The sequence below is a fragment of the Orbicella franksi genome, chromosome 4, assembly GCF_964199315.1.
Source record: "Orbicella franksi chromosome 4, jaOrbFran1.1, whole genome shotgun sequence".
Lineage (NCBI taxonomy): Eukaryota > Metazoa > Cnidaria > Anthozoa > Scleractinia > Merulinidae > Orbicella > Orbicella franksi.
Window position 1 is genome coordinate 28,298,279 of NC_138148.1, and position 26,680 is coordinate 28,324,958.

General features: G+C 40.0%; 2 protein-coding genes across 2 annotated transcripts; both read left to right on the forward strand.

Moving 5' to 3' along the window:
- The first annotated feature begins 878 nt into the window (after positions 1–878).
- LOC145485382 (uncharacterized) lies at positions 879–7,071 on the forward strand. Its single transcript, XM_081464052.1, has 3 exons — positions 879–1,023; positions 1,423–1,625; positions 5,275–7,071. Exons 1-3 carry the CDS (start codon positions 879–881, stop codon positions 5,743–5,745), a joined length of 819 nt encoding a protein of 272 aa, XP_081320178.1. The 3' UTR covers positions 5,746–7,071.
- A 3,590-nt stretch (positions 7,072–10,661) lies between these two features.
- Positions 10,662–14,449, forward strand: LOC145485383 (uncharacterized). Its single transcript, XM_081464053.1, has 2 exons — positions 10,662–11,536; positions 13,625–14,449. Exons 1-2 carry the CDS (start codon positions 11,372–11,374, stop codon positions 14,447–14,449), a joined length of 990 nt encoding a protein of 329 aa, XP_081320179.1. The 5' UTR covers positions 10,662–11,371.
- The last annotated feature ends 12,231 nt before the right edge of the window (positions 14,450–26,680 follow it).

A 26,680-nucleotide genomic window follows, 5' to 3' on the forward strand; every position in this document is an offset into this window, starting at 1 on the left:
TGTCCTTGTTTTCTTGCCAGATTTCCCCAGGCTGTTGGCCCTCGGACCAGAACCTATATGCGAAAATAAATGACGGAATTTTTTAGGTCCGTTTTAGTGCTCATTATATACTAAGTTGAAGAATTTAGCTGCGTTATTGAAGAGCCAAAGAAAAAGAGGAAAAGTTAATTGAATTTTTAGGCAAAATAATGACATGCAAATTGTCAATTTCGCTCAATGAAATGGTCTTTCTTCAGGCTTGAGATAATTTGCAAGCTCATCTCCTAGATTAGAACTCTGCTAACTTATCTTTATTGTCGGCAAGCACTGATGATGTAAACTTGGACAAATGGCAATTTGCTCTGCTTAAATCGCATCAACTCATAAATCGTGTCGGAACAAACATTGACTGTTGTGTGTTTGAATTTCCTTTCTGCTCTGTCGCTCAGGGCAGAAACAAGCTTGAGTGCTTGCAAAAACACTGGCGTACCCGTGATACGAACGTTTCTTTGTTTGGTCGTAATTTGATTAGTGGAATTGCGGGCCTTGGTGAATCTCCCATGACGTGAGTTTGGTTTTATTTCTTTCAGACGGTAGCAGCTTAATAGCTTTTGTCAAAACGTTATTCAAACAAAACAGCGGGGCCTAAGGGCAAAATGGGCTCGTAACTATCAATTGAATCTAATTAAATTACAACCAAGGCGTTGGTGCTCGACCAATCACAAGCTTGCGGGGACAAGCCAGAAAACGACACAATTAAAAGCAACGTCCTGATTGGCGGAGAAACTCATCTCAATGCAAATAGTTTTTACAAAGCAATTATCTTTCGACAGTTTCCCTTACACTTGGAGCTAGCATTGGCCCAGAAAGGTTTGTCGAACACGAATGACTTTAACGTCATGTCAGAACATTTTGCACAATTTGATACTTCCGTGGAATTCCAACTGGAAAACGCGGCGGACGGCTTAAACGATCACAAGACTAACTCGAGAAATTCGACGCAGGACTTGGACGAGGTCGACATCAAAGACCCCGTATTAAAAGGTAAACTTACTATTTGGATCGTGCCAGCTCTAATGTAGTGTTGAAAAGTCTCAAGTAACGCAGACAGCGCTCCGCAAAGTAACTACTTGTTGCAAATTAATCAAGGAGGAAATATAATCTCTACTCTTTGTACTTCCTTGCTTGTGGCATAAAGCTAACTTAATTTTGTTCTGGAACTGTCCCTGCGCTGTAGCTAACGCAAACTGTCGCGCGCCAAGAAAGGTCTTTTAAAACAAATAAAACTCACATTTATTTAGAATATCAAACTGTTAGAAATTGAGCGGGACGTTTTCATAACAGCGCCTGCCCTCTCGGAATTGTTTGAGTCGTCTTTATGATTTAAGGGAGTGTCTAGGACAGTTAACGAGCTCGCTCGCTGATTTTTTGTCCTCCTTAAAGGTTGCCCCATGAAGAGAAAACGAGAGGAGGAGACCGCGGCTACAGCAGACGAATTGACTATCAGCAAGAGGAGACACAGGACAACGTTTACACAAGCGCAACTCGATGCATTAGAGGAGGCATTCAACCGTTCCCAGTATCCTGATGTATTCACGCGGGAGCAGCTTGCTAAAGGAATCAATTTGAACGAAGCTCGCGTCCAGGTAAGACTGTTATCTGAAGCGCATACTCCCTCGCTCGCTCCTTTACTCACTAGCCCGCTTGCTCGCTGCTTGCTCGCGGCTTGAGCTAATAGAATCAATAGCAATCTTTGTTTTTGTTATTAGTTTCAATTAAAAGGACACAAAAACATTTCGGCCCGCTCGCTCCACAGACCAGCAATGGAAATATTCCTACTCCAAGAACGTCAATTTTGCAGTCCTCTATTCGAGGTTTGCGTTCCATAATGGAGCAAAATTCCCCTGGAAATTGCATGAAGAGTTAATCTGGTGACTCAAAAATAGCTTGTGACTCGGCCAAGTTTCGCGCACGCGCAATCGAAATTCCACCTGCTCGTAACGCACGTGTGTTATTGGTGAGAACAGAGAGTTTAATTAGCAGCTGTTGAAACTTATTACGAAAAGTAAACTTACCACATGGATCTTAAACGTTTTAAGCATCCTTTCAACTCCTGAGAGATTACGAATCGGGAGGAAAATCGACCAATTTTTCAGACGGAAATCCTCTGCGCTTTCTCCACTCCAAGACAATCGCTTGAGGACCTCTCGAAAATACAATTGGTTTTCGTAGAAAGGGGCAAATTGTCAAGGATTTGTTTACTCGAGTTGAAGAATTTAGCACATTTATTATTCAAGAAGTTCCTTTTGTATCAACATGAATGAGGGCGGCATTTGTTTTGTGAAAGCGCATTTGGACGCAAATGACACTTTTAATTTCTTAAGTTTGCCATTAGCAAATTAAGACATCAGCGATCTGGACGAATGTGGAAATTAAATTAGCGCGCTAAAATTTCTGTCTTTCATTGCACAAATCTTTCTACGGCGCCGAATTTAAGGCTGTATTCATTACTGCTTTCTAGATAAATTTGAGGTTAGTTTTGAGGTCGAAAGCTAAGAGTGCTTTCAATAAATAGAATTAAAAAACGATAAGTGCTTCTTGTCCACGGGATGTCATTAATAAACAGTAGGGACTTGAAAAACACGTCTTGTTCTGTAAGGTGTGAAGGGCTTGACAAAACTCAACCTGCTAGGCGGTTTAAATAAACATTAAAAAGTTGGCAGCAATTTTATGCTCTCCCATCGGAAAGAGAACAAAAAATATACTTTTTGTTGTTTCTCGTAACACTGGATTCGATTTAAGACTTTCAATCGACCTTCATGAGACGAAAATCGGCACGAGATAAGGTTTTGGTTTTCAATTTTACCAGACTTAAATCAATAGATTCTTTTGTTCATTTTCTAACGCGAACCTGCATTTTAAAATTATTTTCTAAGCTGAACAAGATCTTGGTTAAATCCGAAAGAAAATGAAAGAAAATAACTACCAAAAAAGCTAACCGCGCGAAGCAGTTGTTAGTAAAATCCAAACTGAAAATAATATAATTAATTTCATTTGCAGTTCAGCAAGAAACTAAGCTCGAAGGACATCTTAATTCGAATAAGCTCCAGGGGAACAAATTGTGAAACTGATGAATGGTGCTTAAATCCTCGTTCATCATCATCGTCTCCCTTCAAATTGCGAGTATCTACTTTTAGCTCTTACCATCCGAAAAACTAGATTATATTATATTGAAGAATATTATGTGTGCTAGCTAAATATCTTGTAAGCAGTATAAGCTTAAGCATAAATTTCATGATCGGCGCTTGAGGGCTTTTCATGTGTAAATTTGGCAAATTCTTAAAGCCTCACTTCAATCCAAGTTACTTTTATTAAAAGAAACTAAGCTTCTTATAACTCGCAGATTTAGTTATTTAGTGTTTATCTTTCAAATTAAAATAACGCTAACCGTTATGTCAACGAGACTAATTCGAAACCAAATATTCCTTCGATAAATTGAATTTCAAGAGTTAGCTCTAATTAAATCTTTTCCCCCAACTTGTCCGTTTGGATTGCATTCACTATCATTGTAAATAATTTGACGATGTCCAACCTTTCGTAACTTTTTTAAAGCTTGGATTTCTTCGCCGGTAAACTTAACTTTCAAACTATTCTGAATCCTGAACGATTTTCTCGCGGTATTGAACTAATTACTTCTCAAGCTAATTCTGCAATATACCTAAAACGTTTGATTTGGAACTAACACCGAGCAGAGACCTTATTAGAAGTTCTTTGGATATAATTTACCGTATGGCACGTGTTATTAATATTTCAGGTAAATAAGCCACTTATTCCCTTTTGAATACCTGCTCGGCAGGAGAATGAATTTGTTTCATTTGTCAAGTGGGCGGCTAATAAGCTGGGATTAGTTTTCTTCTGAGGATGTATTATTCAAGCGGAGATCGCGTTGTCATGTTTTGACAAACAATTTACGGCTCAATACAAAAGATAAAATAATGATGGGTTGTTCCAAAGCGATATAGTTGCACGCGGTGCATAAAAGAAATAATATAACGTTTGACAACACGGAAAAGTACTCGCCCCGCAAATGAAGCTTAACATTTTTTTTTTCTCTTGCTTGCTTTTTTCGCCGAGAAGAGTTAACAAATAAGCCCCTTTACCACTGTCGGTAAAGTTTTTCTTTTCGACTTCAAACCTGCTGCCTTGACATCAAAAAATTCATCAGCTATTTTAAGAACATTCTATCTTGTAGACACCTTGGATGTCAGGATAAATAAAAGCTGAGATTAAACGCTTAAAATTACAAGCGATTGCAAATTTACCAAATTTTCAGCTTGGAACCCTCCGCTATCGCCGCGAACTGGGAGAGTATCGATTCGTTGATTGCAGTTATTTTCGTATCCCTCTAGCTATCTCTGGTTCCATATAATTACCAGAATTCCATTTTACATTTGCAACCAAAAATAAACTTGCATAAGTCGCTTTTAATCAGTGCCCCTCTTTTCTTCGCAGAGGCCTCTTTCTTCACAATACAGACAATTGTTCCTGCTTTTTTTCTTTTTTTTCCTCTTTATCCCTTTCATGCTTCATACTCTAAAGCCAATCTTGTCGTGCATTTATTTACTGTTTAAAAATGATTGAATTCCTTATCCATTGTCGCAATTTAGTCACAGACATTTGCGATTTTGAGCGAAAGCATTGATACCTTTCATGTATTTATTATACAACCATCCTTCCATCTTTCACATTGACTTTTTTAATTGGATTCCTTTGAAAATCCACGTGTTCAGTTAGCTCTGCCGTTTGTTTCCTTTGTGAAGTAAAGATCAAGCTTTTGACTGGCTTTCTGAAGCTAATTTTGCCTCCTTATTTGTTTTTCTTTTACATGATCTTCCCAATCATATTTTCTTTTTAATTCGAGCTAACAGTCGCTATAGTTGTAACATGTTTATATTGTTATCTAGAAATTTTAATTGGCAAAAACTGGATTTTGCATCGGATCTGTTGCGACACAAATTAAAAGAAACTAAAATTAGAATTTATTATTCAAGTTTTCTATTTTCGGTTTCTAGCCCTACCAGGCCTTCTTAAAGTTGGAAAGAGCTCAGTTTAGTAAGTCAGATCTCGCGCGCGACTTCCGCGCGAGTGTGACGCGTTAAGAGCCGAGTTCTATACACTAATGTTGCATCCTACAATCATTAACTCGTAGGGTTTTTAAACTGAAAATATGCCTACTGAATTTAGTATTACTCGTTTCTTTCGTCAAAACTAATGCAGCGTTTCACGTTTTTCCAGGTTTGGTTTCAAAATCGACGAGCAAAACATCGAAAACAAGAACGACAGCATCCACGGTCGGCCTTCCCGTATCATCATACGGGCATTTACTATCCACACGAAGGACTGTACTCTCCCGCATCTCACCTGTACTTCCCAGTGCCTCCTATGGCCTGCCCGGTCAACTCTTTACCAGGCTCCTCCAAAACTATTATTGAAAGTCACAGCCCTCCAGGATCGCGTCCAGGCCGCTCGCCCTGTCGGTCGTGTCCTCCTGGGAGTATATGTTGTAGCGCGAGGCCTGGGCCTACCACTTCATGGAACCCAGCCTTCCCTCGATCGCTTTCCCCATCAAAGAGCGCATTGCACGAGAAAGAAGGCCAGTCATCACTCGGCCTGGTGAGACATGAATGGTCTTCAAAAAGCCTGGCCCTACTAAGAATGCGGGCGCAGAGTTACAATCACGTGTTTGGTCCACCGTGTTTTTCGTAGGTTTAAAAAAGTTTCAAGCCACATTCGAGAGAAACCAGAAGCGTTTACAGGGAAACAAAAAATATGGGGCTTCTCGAGCCACTGCCGACTAACCGGCATGGCTATCATCTCTCAGCAACGCGAAGCTTGATGGGGTTACACTAGAATAGACTGCAAATGGTAGAATAGCAGAAGTATTGAAATTGGCTCAATTTGAAGATAAATTAATAGGTTGCTAATTTATAATGTAGCCTTCGTGTAGATGATTTCTTTTATCGGTTTTTGTTTTATTTTTAACCCAGTTTTTGCGGCTTTGTTTGAATGGAATAAAAATATTTTCTATGGTGCTTTTGCACAAGGCATTAGTTTCGCTGGCAGTATTGAATTTGCCTCTTATTTATTCAATTCAGAGTTTTTATCTATTTTATTTAAAAAGTAAAATTGAATTGAATTGAATTCTGATGTGTAGATCGCATTCCAACAGACTGATACCTCGAGTTTCTGGGCCCCATTTTGCTACGAGCAAAATGACTTTTTTTTTCTTTAATTTAAAAATGAAGAGGGAAGAACGGCAATATATATATGTATTTAAAAATGCCTGCCTGGTTATTTTTCGGGCTGGCATGATCTTCTGAATTTTGTAAGATATGTAAGTAACGTACTTTAATTGAGGTCTTAATAAAATGGGTTTCTTTAAAATAGTTTGGATGTTTTTAGAATGGGATTCAACTGAGGCAGCGAGAAATTTCGTCTGTCACACAAGTTGAACTCTAGCAAACAATTAGATTAGGAGTTGAGATTTCTATGAAGTGATAGTTGTTGAGGCCAAGAGCTGAATCAACTATTTAAACAATTGAGTGTTTCTGTCGAGGAACTATCGGCTGATAGCTGCCCCGCGGAAATTTGATGTTCTTAAAACGAGTAGCGAAGCTTCGAGGGCAAATATGCTAGTTTTAAGAACATCAAATTTCCAAGGGGCAACTATCAGACCGATGGTTCCGAGACATAGACACTCCATTGTCTTTATTCTTCACCACAAAATTTTCTTCCGCGCGCCAGTTCAAGCATCATAGTGAATTATTTTCAACTTTTTTTTGATGAAAGCAATGACAGCCAAATGTAAAATTTGAAAAAGAAAACAGAAAAAAACCCACTTAATACAATTTAAATTGTTTATTTTCTTTAAGCCAGCTTGTGTAGACCTGTTTACGGAAACATTTTCACGGATGAGTACTATCCATCCGGGTATTTTCCTCGGACGGGCACTATGGGCTGATAGTGTCTCTCCGCGGATGAACACTATCGCGTGACGTGATCAATTTAAACCAATAAGAATCAAAGAAAATTTAGTGGTGAACTATAACACTTCATAGAAATCGAGCGGGAATAATGTAATTGTTTCAGTAGCATTTAAAGGAATTTTTATTTTTCAAATAACGATTTCCAATTATTTAGACTTTGTCTATATAATCGTCAGTAAGGTCGAGCAAAATCGCGCGTCGATTGAATTGTCGCTTAAAACGTTAACTTGCCGCTGCTGTTTACGCGAGCTCAGCAGTTTACTGAACAATTTGAACAGTTTGAGGGACGTAACGGTCAATTTCCTTTCGTTAATATTGTTTTTCAGATTCAGGGCACAGCCACGGGCACTAAAATGTCCCCTCCCCGCTCCTTTATGCTAACCCTTCTTCTTGGTTATTTCGAAGCCAACGCTTTGGAAAGTGCACCACGTCAACCCCACAATTGGCTTCGGTAGATCGATGATAATTTTATGATCTGGGTGCACCCAAAACTGACTTTGTTTCCTTTATTTGAAATATGATGGATATATGAATGATTTCGACGTTTGCCTCTGATGATTTTAGATCAGATATAACTGGGAGACAAGGCTGCGGCCGCACTAAAGAGAGTTAACTGCACTTTAGAGGCTGAAACTTCGGTGAATGGCTAAACTTAATGCAAGGTTTTTATTAACGTTGACAAAAAAATATATGTTTCTTGGATTGACGTTCTCCTTTAACAGCAGTATTAGGTAATTTATTTAAATCATCCTCTCGCTAACATAAATTCTACCGTTCGAATATTTTTGTCAACAAAAGTAATGTTTTTGATCGATATTTGTTGCGCGCGTTTGGCCAGCCTGCTGCAACATGCTGCAACATGTTGGGTGTTGTTGGCTCAAATTTGAACATGGTCAAATTTTTCATGCAACATTTGTGGGTGTTGCATGTTGCATGTAAAAGTCGTTTGGCCAGGTTCATGCAACAATGTTGCGCTCGGGCATGCGCACTACTTCAATTTTCAAAACCCCACATGTCGCAACACGTCGCAACAGGATGGCCAAACGCGCGCAACATGTTGCGCCCAACAATATTACGATATGTTGTGTTGACATGTTGCGATCGTTTGACGGAGGCCTAAAGTTATATTCGATGAAACACACTGTCTACTTACTTCTATTCTTCTCTGATGAATAGGGCAAAATTTGCGAAGTCAGAGCTAGAACAATACTTGTGAAAATGACTTACACTGGGGAATACCTGATTAACAGGCCCTACGCATGCTCTCTGTCCCCGTTTCGCTCATTTGCATTTTTCAATGGGCGCGTAATGCTGTCGCTTACGGTAGGAGTTTAAATCATTCAAATTTTCCCTACAAATGACAAAGAAACAATTACCTTAGAAACGGATTTTTACAATTGAGTACTTTATCTTCGAACAAGGGTGCTCAAAACAGTGAAAAAGGCTTTAACATTAGAAGGATAGGCTTATACTCACGTAATGAAGATTACGAGAAATCAGGCTCTTTCCCGTAGTAGAAAGCAAGGCTATGGCGAGAAAACCGTACTCGAACACGCGTCATGACATCACCGGAAGTGATCTTTGCTATTTGCCGCTGCACTACAGCCTAGCCATACCTTATTGGTCCCTAAACCAAAGACTGTCATTAAGTATGTATGAATTAGTGTCAAAGGGCCCCTTTTGCAGGGGTCGCTCTAACTTAAAGGGAATAACACATTTTGACGTACAGTTTTTGCCACAATTATTCACTCACCAGACCTAAAATTTGTGCCAAGTTTGAGCGAAATCGGCCATTTGAGCTGTATCACCTCCAGCCTGGTTTTCTCACGGACACACTCTTAATATAGCGCACTGCACAGTTGCTAGCTGGAGTTCGTCTACATAATGGCCACGTTTTCTCATTTCTCAGATGTTTCGAAGAAAGTTTAGAAATATCACTGGATAGTCCAAATCCCAGGAACACTCAAGAAAAGAAATTTGCCATCATGCGACTTAGAATTGAACAACGGCAAGTTGTAAAGAACAATTTAATCCGCTGCGGATTTACCAATTCACGAACTAATACTTAATATGTTTTCTTTTTTTTTTTTCTTCTGTCCGAGGTGAGGGGAAGCTTTGTTTTAAGTTTACTTACTCGAGTTCACAGCAAACTTCCGAGCGATTTGCTTGTTTACCAAAACATTACACTACCTTTTTTGCAAGACTTCCCAGTGTTGATATGTGAAAAACAACAATGAATTGTTTAAAAATTAATGTTCACTTTTAATTTGTTGTAAAAGGTGTATGCCAAATTCACATGATCCAATTAAAAAGAATCTGTCAGTTAAATAACGAAATGTGCTTAAAGATCTCTTAGCGCACTACTGTGTGGTTCCATAGGCGGGTTATGTAAAATAAGTTTGATTCTCAGATCCTCAGATCTTGATATTTTTAAGTTATCACAAAAACTCAGCCTCGTAGCTTCAAAACAGGTTTCAAATTAAGACAGCAACTTTTGCAGTACTAATCTACGGCGATGTGACGATTAAAATGTCTTTTATTTTGTTAATACTGAAATTCCAAGCTTAACTAGTGGAATACTAGCGTGTTGACGATAACGATTCAACAAAGATCTGCGTTATATGTTTTAATACTAACACTATTCTACAGTAAAAGCGTTCACAAAATCGTTAATTGAAGTCCGATTAAAAGAAATGTGGCCGTTTGGCATTTTATCGATGAGCAGATTAATGGTATAAAGGGAAAAAGACGCTCATAAAATATTCATTTGTTAAGGTACCTTGCCAAGAGAGCTTCGAAGATCAGTTTCAGAGGCTTTCCCAATTAAAGGCGGATTTGGCATCGTTTGTTATATTACTTTATTTATAAGCCAGAATATTATATTGCTTATACAGTAAACGACCACCAAAGGCGCATTTGAAATTCGTCATACTGAATTTCGGATCTCTCAATTAGACAAGACAACAAAGATATCTATTTGTTTCTTTGCTCGTTAAGAATCTTACTCAAAGACAAATAGAGAAAATCTCCATCCAGATAGAAAATCATTACTGCTCAATGACCTTTGCATTTTACATTCACACGTGCATTGGCTAATTTTTATCGTCAATCATAGGACTTATTGACAATTTTGCCAAACATCGCACCATGTTCAGTGCTGTAAACAACCCGACTTCATTAAGCGTGAAATTGCTTATACTAAGCGGTAAGTCTTTTTACGATGACTTTTATTTCAGATTGGATTGAACTGAAAGGTGAAAAGTACGTGGCAGTTCAATTTTTTAGTGGAAATACTTGGATGGAATCTGTTTACATTACAGTGTTTACCAAGTACTGATGTGCATAGACTGAACTCGGTACCTAGCAACTCAGCTGGCTTTCAATAACTTCTGAATGAAACAAAGGTTAGTTATACAAGTGAGATTGAGTGTTTAATTCCCTCCGCGTGGCGTTACATAGCTCAAATAAGATAATAGATGCCAGTCACTACAAGTACACAACATAAAAAGCTTATGCTGTAAAGCTTATTCAACAGCCTGACACGAAAACCGAAAAAAACAAAACAAAACAAAACAAAAAACACAAGTGGGAAAATAGGAAAGTATTCCCAAACCAAATGCAGGCGCACCAACGTCTCGGGGCTGTCTGGGGGTGATTAGAAGATTTCCGGACCTTCAAATGACTCCCAAATGAAGAAGTCGGAGATGCTCGTCGTAAAATTTAAAACGGAATAGGCTACATTACCAGCTGATGTTAGGGAAAGGACCCCGGGTCAGTATATCGGACTTAGGTGAGTGGCAGAAAACGAGCCTAAAAACGGAAATGATAACATTTTTTAATATTATTGTTATCTCTTTGGGGGCACCCTTAAAGATACTTTTGACAGCCGAGGGCCTCATCAACTATCAAATAGTGCGCGACGATCCAATAAATCAGATTGCAGTATTTTCGTCAGGTTAGAATTCAATCACTAGGTTAAAACTGCCATGATCCTTGCAAGCGTCCTCTAAAACACTGAAATATTCCTCCCCGTTTTTGATGAGCAATGGTCAACTTGGTTGAGCCTTTTATCTACTCGATGACAAATTTGAAAACGTGCATATGTTAGCAAATCAGTTTCACCTAACTCTCCTTTTGTATCTTCTTCTAGTAGCCCCACTACGAAAGCCTGGCGTTTTCTACAAAAGGTGTTTTTGGTATCGCACCTGACTCTCTTCATTGATGCGCATAGCGACGTAATTTGCCAAAACTTCAAATTTGTTATTGACGAAAATGTCGTCTATGACCACATCCTTGAGTATCACGTGTTTAGAAGGTTGACAGTCCACAGCGCCGCCCAATGCCACATGATGTGTAAAGATGATTGTTTTTGTACTTCGACGAACTTTTTTCCTGTCTCGAAAGAAAACAGTTGTGAACTAAACGATGTTAACAAAGAAATGGAGCCAACGGCGCTGAAATGGAAACAAGGAGTTAATTATTATGACTTGGCGAGGAGTTACACTGTGAAGGCAAGCTGTAATTGTTTATTAATTCGTCAGTTAGTCCGAAAGCCTGCTTTAATTTTCTCGATTGTTTCCTTCTTTCGCTTGTTTGTGCGCCTTCGTTTGTTCATTCGTTTTTTTTTTTTTGCATCTTTGTTCGCTCGTTCGCTCGTTCGCTCGTTCGCTCGTTCGCTCGTTCGCTCGTTCGCTCGTTCGCTCGTTCGCTCGTTCGCTCGTTCGCTCGTTCGCTCGTTCGCTCGTTCGCTCGTTCGCTCGTTCGCTCGTTCGCTCGTTCGTTCGTTCGTTCGCTTGTTCACTCCTTCGTTCCCTAGTTTTCCCAGTCTTTTTTTTTTTTCTTTTTTTTTTTTCATTCTTATCTCGGCATTTGTTCCTTGGCCCGTCAGGGATAACGACGCATTATGTGCAGAGAAAATTGCAGAGCACATATTCGACCTGTTTGTAAGATCCAAGTGTAACATTTTTTCTATTATTCGTTCTTGCGTAATTTGTTTTTCCTTTGCGTACGCAAATTAGTTTATACTTCTTTTCATCCTTTTGTTTGGTCTTTTTTTTGCGTCAATTTAGGTGTTTATTCCTTTCTGTCAGTTTTCGCGCCCTCGTTAGCGTTTCTTTGCTGTTTCATCTTCATTAGCGCCTTTCTAAGTTTCTATAGTTTTATTTTCCGCATGTTCTAGCGTATTTTCCATATCATAGCTTTGCAGTACAGTTTTGGGGCAGTTCATTTTGGTCCGCGCTTAGCGCAGTTCTATTTAGCTTTCGTGCTAGTCTCTTCGCGTCATTCGCAGTCCGTTTCACGACAGTTTTCTCTGGCCGAAACAATGTAAGTGTAATTCACAGTCCTCGTTTTGCAGTTTTGTTATTTCTTTATTCGAATTTAGCTTAGTCGCAACTTGTAACTTTTGCTCTTTTGCTGTTTTAGTTTCAACCCACGCTGTTTGTATCCACGCTATTTGCATCTACGCCGCTCGTATGCACACTCTTTTTACCACGCCGTTTTGATTTGTGGAGTTGTTTATTAAAGGCCAAGAGAGTTTTTTACGCTTATTGCAGTTTCACTGTTATTGCACGGAATGGGAAAAATATTTCGTAATGGGGTTAATACTCGTGTTTACTCTGACGCGGGGCTCGGTCTGGAGAGAGATCTTGTTGTCTTTCTTTTCCACTTCAGTTGGTTGCGGTATAGTTAAATCCTCTCAACTTGCGGCTTGACATTTCCCGAACCGCATGACGAGTTTGGTCAACTTCTGTTTCCGTCACTGATACGTTACGGTCCATTGAACGAATCAGTGAAGGCGCGGTGGCGCTCGTCTCCGGAGCGAGCGGTCCAGGCTAGAGCCCTGACCGGGGACATTGTGTTGTGTTCTTGGGCAAGACACTTTACTGTCACAGTGCCTCTTTCCACCCAGGTGTGTAAATGGGTACCGGCGAATTTAATGCTCGGGGTAACCCTGCGATGGACAAGCATCCCATCCAGGGGGGAGTAGAAATACTCCTAGTCGCTTCATCCTACGGAAACCGGGATAAGCTCCGGCCTGATGGGCCACTTGGCTCGTATACAGAGTTAACCCACTACTGAACGAATCACGTGGTAATTTCTTTGTTTGTTTGTTTGTTTGTTTGTTTTTACTCTCAGCACTTCGTGCCTCCACCGGAGACAACAATTTTCGGCAAATTCTCCAAGCTCAAATTTTTTGGTTAGAATGTCAACACAAGATCAACGAAACACGATCGCGTGAGGCTTAGCTTATTAACCGTATCAACAACACCGACGTCGCGCAGTAATTACAGGGCGAATTTAGCTGAACATATGGTAGAATAGGACTCCTCTGTTTCCTGTAAATTTAATGGTGAATATTTAAGACAATAGAGGATCGCGATTGATTGTCCCTAGCCTTCATGGGCTGAAACTTGCCCTTGGAAATTTCATGCCCTAACTTCGCTCTCGGAATAATATTCTAAAACATAAAATTTCCCTGAAAAACTATCAGCCCATGGGTCCTCGACAGAAACACTCTATTGTTGCAAAAGCAGCCTCGAAGTTGCAATCTAACAGTATCGATAAACATAAACAATACTTCATGTTCTGTATGTTAGGGTGGAGCGAAATACATCCTAGAAAAACATGGCTGTACGAACAGATGCTGCCGCGACAATCCTTGTGCCAACGGAGGGGTATGTCAGGAGAGTTGTGACCCTCACAGCACAGGGTTTAACTGTACCTGCCCCGACACGCACACAGGCCGGCGATGTGACAAGACTAACCGTGAACATCTAAGAACCTGTAAAGATATTGCTAAGAACGGAGCTTCGAAATCAGGAAAGTACCTCATCTTTGATTCTGCGAACCAAGCGTTTTTTGTTTTCTGCGACATGGAGTCAGAATCGGGATTTCATTGGGCATTAATACAATCATTTTCCCTGGCTAATAAAGCTCTGTTCAAAGACAAAACGTTTGGCGCTGATTTCCCTGTAAATCACGAAGACAATGATGTGAGCTGGAGCTCGTATCACCTGTCCTTACCACAGATGCGGTCCATTACTAATCACTCAACACACTTCCGAGCAACCTGTAACTTTCCAACAGAGGGTCTGCAGTATACCGACTACGCACGCGCCAAGCTGGAAGGTCACGACATATTTGGCAGTTGGAATTTTACTTGTCAGATGTATGAATACATAAACATCCGGGGAAATGAGTGCTCTAACTGCACGGCTCTGACAAAACAGTTAGATCGGCAAGCTTGGACTATAAACGGTTACAAAAGCAGATCATTTAACTGCCAATTTGATGGAGCTCCAGGTGGAAAGAGTAGTGCACACAATTTCGGGAGGTATGTCAATAGAAATAAAGATGATCGCTGTTCTTCTTCGCCTAACTCGACAACACAGCACTGGTTTGGAGTTAAACGTGACTTGTAAAGGACTCTCCCCTGTGAGTGATTATAATGACTCATCGGTAGTACTCATTACTACGATTGTGACAGTAATAACACGTATGAAGACGTGATTGTTATATACAAATATATGATCTTTCATATGTTCACTTGTAATAGCACGTATCATAGCATACAGCCCATTTGGTATGACTTATCGATCTACGCAACGTTTTTATGTAATGATGATTATTTCCATACAAGCAATTGATTTCATTTCTGAAATCACCTTCGTCTTGTTTGCCGTAACCAATAATATAACCTTACTATGCTTTAAGTTCCTTTTTCGTTTCTTACGTTACATTATGGGTTGCTTTCATTAACACCATGTTCACCTATTTCTTCCCATAGCAATTACTATTTTGGCTTACCACTAGTTTACTAGATAGATTCATAAACTCGGCTGGTGTATCTCCGGAGGGGCCTTCCCCTTTGTGCTGTCAAGTCATTATGGCCACTCTTGATCAGTCAATGCTACAATCCCGGTATCAAAAAAACTGTCCAATCATCGGTAAGCACGTTGTTCTTATTTTCGTGACAAAATAGCATTTACCATAGCACCGGATATGACCTAAAAAAACAAAAACATTTTTCTGAATAATTTGCCAAGCTTTAAAAACTCTGTACGTGGGGTTCAGAGCCCCTTATTCTTGTATTTTCTACTTGCCATAGACCATAGATTTGATATATAAATGGCAAGTAGAAAATACAAGATTTAAAACTTATGTATGTGTGCTTTCCTAAAAATATTTTAAACCAGTATTTTTACACAACAGTAGTAAACGGACAGAAAGATGAACACTATTTGCTAAACTTGCTTAGAAATAATACCAAAATGTGTTGAGAAGCTAATACGTTTTTACGTCAGAACAGTTTTATTGATTTTCTTTTACACGATCCCGAACAATGGTTTTTCTGAAAAGGATTCTCCTAAGCCGTTGACAACGGCTAAGGAGAAATAAGAATTGAACGCTTTCGTTCTATATTTAGCCTACCCACGTTTTTAGAGCCATTGGCGTACCGGACAGATCTAGGCAATCGCGAATTTCACTGGTAAAATATGAATTCATTTTTTATTAGGCATCGTCCTCGGCGTCGACGTCGTGGTTGCCGATTGACAGAAGACTATTAAAAAGCTTTTTGAAAATGCTAGAAAAATGGTAACAAAATTTTACAGAGACACCTTAGTTCAGGCTACGAGGAACATAACGAGTAAATTAGTACGAGAACCTAGATAACAAGCCCATAAAGCTATTAAGATTTAATAGTTTAAATAACTAGTTCACTTTTCTCAGTATATAAATTAATGTTAAATGTTGAATGTTTATAGTGGTCGATGCATTCAGCTACAAATAGCTAGTTTTCAAGCATGCCACTTAAACTGAATGAAAGAAATATATAAATAAACATAACAGGCTTAAAAATCTCAACTCATGGGAGGTAGACCAGGCCAGTTTGCTGAGGAGTTGAATTAGGGTCTACCAAGAAACAACTCTAGCTTAGTGGTCAGAGCAGGACTTGAACCTGCGACCTCCGGATTTCAAGTCCACATTATATGTAGTGTGATACGAGGAATGATCAAAAATTCAGGCCATAACCTTTTTAATGTGTATGATGATTAATGAAACAAGACTCCTTCTAGTGGATTTGATCTTATTATAAAAGTGTTTCATGTGGAAACATGTTGGACTATAAGCTGAGATATAAAAGTGAAACCGAATAATGTATATTCATCAGTGAATTACTTGATTCCAAATATAAGCAATTAGCCATCGATCATGAAACTGCACCATAAATAATAAAAGAGAAAAGAGCCTTGTACAGGAAGTCTTTTGCTGAACAGAATTTAAAGAAATTGGTTTGGTTTGAATTTTCAAGTCTACTTGTACGTCAAAAGTAAAAAGCAAATAACATTTTTAAAGCAATCAGTTGTTTGTCTATTTGTTAAGTTGTCTTCCTGGGTTCTGTGCTGAACTTCATTTGTTTCATCCTATAGCACAATCCCTCTCCTGCCTGGATGATATAAAGCCACTTCAAGGACTTCAATATTCACCTCAGTTTACGTCTTCATAAAAATCTTCACCACGGAAAGCACTGTCATGAAACTCAATCTTGTTTACATCAAGAGAGTCAATATCCTTGTCCATCTCTGGGCTGTTGACGGATTTTGGCAATGGAGCCATTTCATTTCTTGATAATTCAATCTTCTGTGGGTTTCTCTTCTCCTACGTTAATGTCGTCACTTTCATCCTTCAAAAGCTCCTTGCTTTCTTTGTCAAACAATAGCTTATTATTCGTCAGCGCAAAAGTTTTGTGTAGCAGTGATTTAATGTGGATCCACTGAGCGATAGCCGAGTCAGTCCGCAAACTACTTTGACAATGTTATGACGAAATTCATTGTCAACAACAGGACAGACGCGTGAAAAACTGACTTTAATTTTTTTTTCCAAAACTACCAGGTGATTTGTGACGTCATTGCGGGGGCCTGGGGAAAGAAATTTTAATGCCGTATTCCATAAACTAACGCGCGCAACAATTCAATCTGTTTTCGAATCATGGCGGCTGGTCGGCTGCCATGCGGGAAGGTTTGCGACAAAGAAATCGTTCCATTTGAAGAGAGATATTTATTCTAAATTAGATTGAAAGTGAAATGTCAAAATCTTACTTACTAGGATGTCTCCTATGAGTCGAATCTTCGTATAATTCGTTCGGATTTCGTCAACGCTCGATTCTTTTCCGTAGAAGAGTGAATTTAAGCTTGCATTCAATCAGTGAGTACATTTTGACGACGTACTCAGTTTTATTCTGCGGTGGAAGTGTCGTTAACAGATCTAAACAAGCTAGCTGTCCGGCTCTGACGAGAGTCGGATCTTTCAGGATCGGGCATCTTTCCTCGGGATTTCCGTGGACGTGCGAACTTGGTGGGTAAGTTGCTTGTAGGCCTCCATCGGCTGCTCGCTTCAAGGGTGGAATTTTTAGTGGCAGCTCTTTAATTCAACTGGCTGAATTTTGGCTCTCTTTGACGATCAGTCCTACCGTAATCCATCAAACTTGATCGACTTCTCATCAAGATGGACAGACTTGGCCAATCCTGTTTTAAGTGCCAACAAGAACTGCTGGTCACAACCCCGAACAGCTATAACTTAAAAAGGATCAAAAAATGAAATGAATAGACTTCAGCCCTCCTTTTGCAAATATCTATGGAGGTTTTTTTTTGTGTGTTTGAAGCGAATGAGCAGCCCCCCAGTAGTGTGAGTGCAATTCACCCTTGTCACACGGCGGTCATATTGAAAATGACGTATGTACTTTAGGCATGAAATCGAGGCGATGCGTGTTTAATCTGTGAGTTTGCAGCTAATCATGCCAAATATAGATTATTGTAGTGTGCCCTTGTGCTCAAATAACAGATCAAAAGGTCAGTTAGGAATTACCTTTCATCGCTTTCCAGTCGACAAATATACGAAGAAAAGCTGGATTGTAAGAATTCGTCGAGATGTTGGCAAAACCTCCAGGTTAGTGATTGTGTTTTACGACTTCAAGATAAGCAAGCTTTATCTGTAATCAACTTGTTCAGGTTTACAAAGTAATTAATTACATTTAATTTGATCGACTAGAATTACGTGTAGAGCCGAGCTGATATTTTACTACGTTGCTTATGCTTAGTAATAAAACGTTACAATTGTCCTTTAGATTTCGAGAAGCACAAAGGTTTGCTCGGAACATTTTAAACCATAAGACTTTCGAACGACCTTCTCTGGGAAACGCGTATTGAGGAAAGGTGAAAATGGATTCTTGCTTTCCTTTTTTTTGGAGAAGGTACTTTCCAGCGAAATACAGAAGGAACTGCACCTTTCCTCAATACGCGTTTCCCAAAGAAGGTCGTTCGAAAGTCTGATGGTTTAATATGTTCCGAGCAAACCTTTGTGCTTCTCGAAATCTAAAGGACAATTGTAACGCTTTAGTATTACGGGCAATAAAGAGTACATAAGGAACGTAGTAAAATAGCAGCTCGGCTCAACACATAATTCTAGTCGATCAAATTAAATGTAATTAATTACTTTGTAAACCTGAACAAATTGATTACAGATAAAGCTTGCTTATCTTGAAGTCGTAAAACACAATCACTAACCTGGAAGTTTTTGCCAACATCTCGACGAATTCTTAAAATCCAGCTTTTCTTCGTATATTTGTCGAATGGAAAGCGATGAAAGGTAATTCCTAACTGACCTTTTGATCTGTTATTTGAGCACAAGGGTACACTACAATAATCTATATTTGGCATGATTAGCTGCAAACTCACAGATTAAATACGTATCGCCTCGATTTCATGCCTAAAGTACGTACGTCATATCCAATATGGCCGCCGTGTAACAAGGGTGAATGGCTCTCAGACATAATATCTAATACCCAAAAAGGCTGAGGAGTGCAACGCCTTAGAGGGGGTTCGCTAAAAACGGAGGGGCACCAAGCCGCCAACTTCGCCGAGGGATCGAACCTCGCCTCCACAAATTAAGACAAAAAAAACAAAAACAAAAACAAAAACCCTCAAAAAGTGCCAGGGCACACATAACAGAAACAAGGGAACCAGCGCAGTAGACCAATTAAGGACACCAAGCGCTAGGAACCCACACAACGGAAACAAAAACAAACTACAAAAGCGAAGGCAACTCAGGGAAACTGACACACCGGCCAAGTTCCCCAAGAGGTCAAGCGAACATAAAACAGAAAGACAAAGTCCGTGGAACAGACGCCTATCAGTAGCGTGGGTGGTGGCTTTGCGCAGCACGTGAACACCGGAGGGTAGGGGTCTGCACAGAATCGACAACAGAGCCATTGGAAGAGAAAGAAGATGGAACAGGGGAAGCCTGAGGTACCGGAATAGCAGAAGAAGCGGAAAAAGACTGGGAGGGGAAAAGCACAGGAGTGGACGGTGGCTCAGGTGGAGTAACAATAACCCAATAACTCGGCTTCCTGGAACGTAGCTCTTCCCAGGAAACCTTGTCTTCCCAGACTCCACGGAAGGTCTTAAACTGCTTGTGACCAGGAACCTCCTCGACAGAGGTATCCATGTCTACAAGAACACAGGGGACGGCGGGCGAGGCTGTGAGACGTCTGCGCTTGCGCCTGTGACGAGGGGAGTCTGAAGGGGAGAGTGACTGAGCCGCCGCAACCACCTCGTCATCCCCATGGGCCACAACTTCGTCCATACTAGAAGAGTCGTCTGATTCAGCACCAGAGGATGGAACATATTCCTCATCGGTCATCTCCGCGTCCTGGACAGCAGGAGCGTCAACAGGGCTGGGTGAATCAGCGGCGGAGGCAGCATCCTGAGCGGAAGCCGAGCGAGGAGGAGGAACATCAACGGTGCCCGCATCTGAAGCGGCCGGGGCTACACCTGAGCCGGATGGATTGGCGGCGGACACGTCAACAACCTCCGGAGCAGCATCAGCAGCTGGAACCCAGGCGTTGGTGCACTCACAGGCATGATGACCAGGACGGCGGCACCGGTGGCAGAGTCCGTTGAGTGGGCAGGACTTGCTGCGATGGCCAAGCTTCTTGTAAATAGCACAAAAAGCAGGCTGACGGCGGTACCAAACATGACGTTCAAAACCGGCGATAGAAACAACACCAGGCACATCCTTGGTCAGGGTAATCTTGATGACGCGATTACCATCAAAAATGCCAGGGAAAGCCTGATGACAGCTTCGGGAGATCGTGTGGACCTCACCAAAGGAAGAGAAGAAGCGTTTAGCAACATCGTCAGGAACCCTTCGAGGGGCAGTCGCGCAGATGGATAAGGCGACTCTTGGCGTCTACACTCACCACACGGAGAGGGGCGTCACGGAAACTGATTCCAGACGAGACAACACGATCACAATCAAGAAACGTCTTAAAGGTGATGCGGACAGCACCATTGCGAAGGAACTCCACGGTGGAGATGGAGTCCTTGTTCAGGGACTGCAACAGCTCCGGAAGGACGGTAGAAGAACCAGCAGACTGATAGATAGTCGGTGGAAAACATGCCACCAGATTAGCACAGCCGTCCACCTGGAGAGGCATGGCGAAGTTAAGCACAAAAGCGGGGACCCAAAACGGATCGGTGACCCGCGGCTTAACTAGACGGTTGGATGGGCAACTTCACGAGCGGACAAGAAACCCGAAGGCAAGATGGCGTCCGTAAAAAAACAGCCAAAAAACGACCAAATAACCAGAAAAAACTGGCGATCTTACCAAAGAATCGCAGAAAAAGGCCTTCAGGATACCACAAGGGTAGGGCCTTCGGCCATACAGACTTGGCCAACCCAGTTTTAAGTGCCAACAAGAACTGCTGGTCACAAACGAGAACAGCTATAACTTAAAAAGGATCACAAAATCAAATGAATAGACTTCAGCCCTTCTTTTGCAAATATCTATGCAGAGTTGTGCAACACACCACCACTAGCTTTGTTAAACTGTAAAAATTATGTTATGCCACCAGATATCGTATCATTGTGGTATACAGTATTAAATATCATTTAAGAACCTAAAATTTAAGAACCTGTTGGGCTAAAATGTCTATTTATACGCCATTTATGTAAAATGTAGGTTTTCATATTTATACAGGATATTTAGTGTACGGTAGCCCCTTTTTCCAGTTTCTAAATATCCTAAAAAGGGTGCAATCTTGTGAAAGACATGCACATTATTTCTCATTTTAAAAGTACTTTGGTGATTTTTCAAAATGGCACTTTATACTTGGGTTTTTGTTATTCTTATTGCGTAGTTCCAGGAAATCTCCATAACCACCCTACAGACCCCTACCTCCATTGTTTCAAGGAAAGTAAAGCTAAAGAAAAATTTCTGGTGCCTTGGTGGGTTTAAACCAAAAAACCCTTCTCTGGGGAAGATGTGGACATTTTCCGGCACAGTACAATCACAGTCAGCGTAAACTAGTTTGAAAAGGCACATTTTACCTGCTGAAATTTTTGCAATTCGCAAACATAGCGCTTCAGCTGACCGAAAGCCAAGGTGAGCAGTACCAGGGTAGTACTCAGAAAGGGGTGTACCATTCAAATTTTTACGCCCAGTGTTCCCAAGATTTTGTTTGGCAAACTCTCGTGCTCTTCTTTGGTGGGGGCTCTTCAACACATTTCAGTCTGAAAGAGTTCTGGGAACTCTCTGTATCTGAAACTGTCCAAACTGGTTCTGGACAGAAGATATTCATGTCGCCCAGTTGGCTGTGCTCTGGGGCCTCTGGGATTGGATAAGTGGATTTGGCAGATGAAATGCTAGTAGATAATCCTCTCTCCTTACCATCCCCACGTGTGCGTCTTTCTTGCCCAGTCAGTGGGTGTTCAAATTGTTTTTAGCTCTTTAAGTTGTTTGTAAAAAGCATGACCACATTTTTTTTGTTGTCTCATAGTCATCATTCCCCAACCCAAAGGGCAACAGTCAAAACTGTGCTTAGTAAATTGTAAGGCTCGATTAGTTTCACTCTTACACTGGCTTCTTCTGTCAAATGACGAGACCATTTTATCCAAGGAAAGCCATCTGTGTAATCCATTAGAATCATACAATTATTGGGTGTATTGATTACACTCCGAGTACCAGGTTGGGTAAGAGACAATGAAATGTACTTTTCAATGTCAACATGACCTAAAACCACTTTTCCAAATTCATTGAATTCTAGACCAATTTGTTTCAGTAATCTTTGGCGGGTGTCATTCAGATGACCAAAAATCTAATCCTTACTTAAGAATGGCTGACCGTTAGGATCGAGAAACGCCGGTCAACGTCCCATTTGACAAATCGCTCATATTTTGCCCAAAGATACCCTTAGGTGACCTAATTCTAAAAATCATATTTAAAGGTTCCAGCGAATTTTTATTTTTCACAAATTCGCGAAAATTTGAAAGCGCGGTCAAAGTGCGGTTTTTCGTGTAATAAAATGACCGAAATAAGGTGCGAGGACGAAGCGCTGCTTAAGTCTTAAAATAAACTCAATTGACTTCAAACTTCACACAAATGTGGAACAACCACTCTAATTTATTCTTCGCTTTAAACTAATCTCAGATATGTTGATATAGTGGTTTTCCGAACCATTTTAAAATCACCTAAGAAGCGTGTGAAAAATAACGGCAAAATATAGGTCATGTTTAACAGCATAAAAATGCATCTGGTACCTCACTTTCCGATTATTTTACTTTACAGCCTTAAAATATCATTATTAAAGATATAGCATGCCAAGTTTCATGCTCGAACTCGCAGTATTTCCCTTTGTGAAAAACGAAAATCTACGTAAGCTCTGGTGACAGCGACTTTCGAAACTAAACGGCTTCTGTTAATGATGTTGCCGTAGAACTGTAGAAACTATGGCCAGCAATACTTCATCCAGCTTGTTGTTAACATTGTAGGCTATTGCACTTAGTGTTATCACTGAATCACCAACAACAAGAACCAAAAGTCGGAACAACACCATTTTTGAAAATATGGAAAATTCGCCATACGATGACAGACGGCTCTCCGTTATTTTCCTTCAAAACAATAATCAACTTTTCTCTTTTCCCGAAATGTTTGCTTAAAAAGTCGAAGTAATGTGCCTGCAACATCTTTCCATCCTCAATACAAAATGAAACGAAACTGATGGTTTACAAATTGAGGGAAATCGTGCCTAATCGAAGCGCCATTTTCTCGCTTTGTGAAATGAGCTACGGAGCGCAGTTTAAACCGGGTGTGACGTCATTTTTCGTTGGATGATGCATATACGAAAATTTCAGGAGTCTTCCGCCCCGCCCCTGGCTTTGAAGGAAATTATTTCACCAGCCATGTTTACGAGTAAGATATTACTATACCAAAAGCTCTATATTTTTTTAACACAATGTGGAAATAGATAAATAGATAATAATAAAAAAATTAATAATAATAATAATAATAAACGGTCCGAGATAAGCAAATACTAGCATTGATGAGGACAGGAGATCACTTAAGGGTAAGATCGATTAATTCTCTCAACATTGTTGAGGAGACTACATAGTAAAATTTCACGCCATATCAATTTATTGGCCCCCGTCAAAATTTACAGCGGGAAGAGAAAGTCTTGTTGTTGTAAACGAAAGATCATCATTTCACCGTTGACTGAGATTACCTCCGCTAAGTATAAATTAAAACAGTAAAAGAAAACAGAACGAGGAAAGGCAATGAAGACAGGTGAAGTATTTCCTATTCTGTTGTCATAAACAGAAGTCAGGCAGATGCCATCCATTTTACATCAAAGCAAATATTGATCTCGATTCAAAGAAAATTAATTAATAAACGATAGAGAAGAGCCAATAAGGCTGATGCCTCATCAGTGCTAGCTAAGCACTGGATATATTAACGTAGGTTTACTCAGTCAATACATATTTCAGAGTTCAACGCAGAGGATGTCGGATGTCTGTTCTTTCAAATTTCTGCTTCGGATAAGGTAAGAAATATCTATACCTTGCCGCAATTTCACTACCGGTCAGTTTTCACAGCTAAGCTTTATTTTTCAGTTTTTGATTCTCTTTTTTGTGAACTGAGGAAGTGTTTTGATGACGCGCTAACAAATTTACGTGCTAACAATGATCGGTGAAACACATTGCTAATATTTCGCTGATTGAAAACAATGGCAATAATTGGTAAAACATTTTGCAAGCTCCCGATTCTGCCGCTACAGCTTTGTCATCGCAGATGTGTCTTTATTTGTTTTATCATGAGAATTATCTTTTCAGTTCTGTCAATTTGGTTTGGTTCCCGGATTCAAACAAGTTAAGAAGTGCAAGATGGAAGCAATTTTTTTTTTATTTAGCACGAGATCGTCGACATATTTGATCGAGTAAAACGTTGTTTCGGGTCCTGGCGCACTGTGCCTTAGAAGCAAACCGAAATATAAACTGAATAGACTTTTGATGACTGAAAACTAAGACATCTTTAGATTTCCCATGAAACGTTTGCAACAAACGCGTAAAGAAACTTCCAGACTTGAAAAGGGAAACTTCTCTTCTCTCGATTCTAAAGAATTAATGCAGGTATCATTATGCCAGATAGGGGTGTTGCTGAGTTGTTTTCACTTTTATTAGCTCAAATAAGGATATCTATGCTTGCAATGGGGGGAAATTTGTCAGAAAAACGTTAAATCAACCAACGCTTCAGAGGGCTTACAAACCCTTTTTGATCGCTCTCGTACTTCCAGCGATTGAATCTAAATATAATTCGTCACTAGAATCGCAAGATGAGACTGGAATTGTTAGTAACAGAATTTCACCTGCCGTCTTCCAAATAAAGATGCGTATGGCAATAGCTGTTCGAAAAATGTTGAATTATCTATTTTCTAATTGCCCATAACTCACTCTGTTTGCCCTCCAAATTTTGCTTAAACTATTGTTGTGAAATGCTCTTGGGAATGTGCAGACCTCCCAAGAGTATTTCACAACAATAGTTTATGCAAAATTTGGGGGGCAAACAGAGTAAATTATGGGCAATTGGAAAATAGGGAATACAAAGCGGAAAACGTTTCCGAATGAGCAAATGTTAACATTGGTAAGCGAGAAGAGAAGGGGAAGATCAGTTATAGCTCTCGAGCTCAACATTCTTGTCCAAGACTTTTAATTTTCAGCCAACTACAGAGTGAGAGTATTTCTCGGTTTACTAATGCATCGTTGAACTGATGTTCAAAATAAAAATTAGAAATATCAAACAGGAAGAAAAAGAGAAATAAAGACAGCTGGAGTATTTGCAGTTCTTCTTTTGCAAGCGAAAGTCATTCAAATATCATCCGTTTAATAACGAAGTCAATGTTGATCCAAAGAAACTAGAGTTCATAAAGGATGATGTCTCAACGGAGGTAGGAGTGCAATATATTAAGATCATTTTGTCAACATATTTTTCAGGTCCCAACAAAGAGGACTTCGCATATCAGTCCTTTAAAATTTTCGCGAGGGAAATTAGCAAAGCAATGATATGAAAGAAAACTTGATTTAGATTGAGCCCTGAAGTTGACCAGCTACACATAAGAAAAGCAACATAAAACGAAATTTGCGCTTGGGCATGCAGTTTATTTTTGCACTCGATCGGAAACTCATTGGAGATTTTACCCCTCTCCCCTACCTCCCCCCCTCCCCCCGAATTATAGAGTTTTAATTAGGAAAAACCCAGAAAGGAAATTAAACTCAGAATTTCGTTTTCTGGAAGCGTTTAACACATTGGAGATTTTATTCCGCAAACTATAGAGCTTAATTTAAAACCTGATCGTGAAGGGTTTACAAACACCTTTTACAAATTAGGCGCACTCGCATTATAAATAAAGAAAGCTGCTGTCTATTCTAAATAGAAAACTGAATATGATAGTGATGTATAAAATCTTGAGGAGCGCCAAATCAGCATGTTAACCTGTGAAGTCCAGACTGAGGTACAACAGCTTAGACTAGACTAAGAAATGTCGCATCACAGAAATTTATGCGTTCTGCCATTCTTGCCAAAAGCTGGCTTTATTTTGGGAACGTTAATCAACAATTCTACCTCCTCTTAAGAGTTAGCTGTGAAAAGCTAAATTATTAAATTATTAATCAGCAGCCAATTAAAACCACATAACAACAAAAAACGTTATAGGATCAACGATAATATAACTACGCTTGGGGAAATTTCGTTTTGTCATCTCTTTAGAGTCCCCGGAACAATACACTATTACCAATAATTTTTGCATGACAGAAGTTATATATTAACGGTGGGGTAATCATCCCCCTTAGTGTTGTTACAAGTAGTGTTTGTAAAACTATGTGAATAATTGGGTGAACATGCTTGGGCACAGGAAGACGAAATTCCCTTCTTGCAACTTCGTTAATACTGTTATTACCTATACAGTGTAGCAGCAATAAATTGGCGAGGATCGATCGTATCCTACCTTAACTTAGATGTAAAAGGCAATTTAAAATTTAGCAACAACTTTCCTTACTTGCCATATTTTAATATTCCGCTATAATCTGTCTTTTGCAATTCTCACTATCGTATTCGCTCTCGAATGGTTTCCCTGTACCTCGTATATCAAGGAAAATGAAAGTTGCGTCTGATGTTCGATCGAGTAAAACGTTGTGTCGAGTGGTAATGCAGTGTACGTGATAAACAAACAGGACGACACAATGAACAGGTTTCGCCACGTGAAGCTAAGCATTGCCCTTGAAAAGTACGCAACAAAGGCGCGAATAATGACTTACAAAGACTA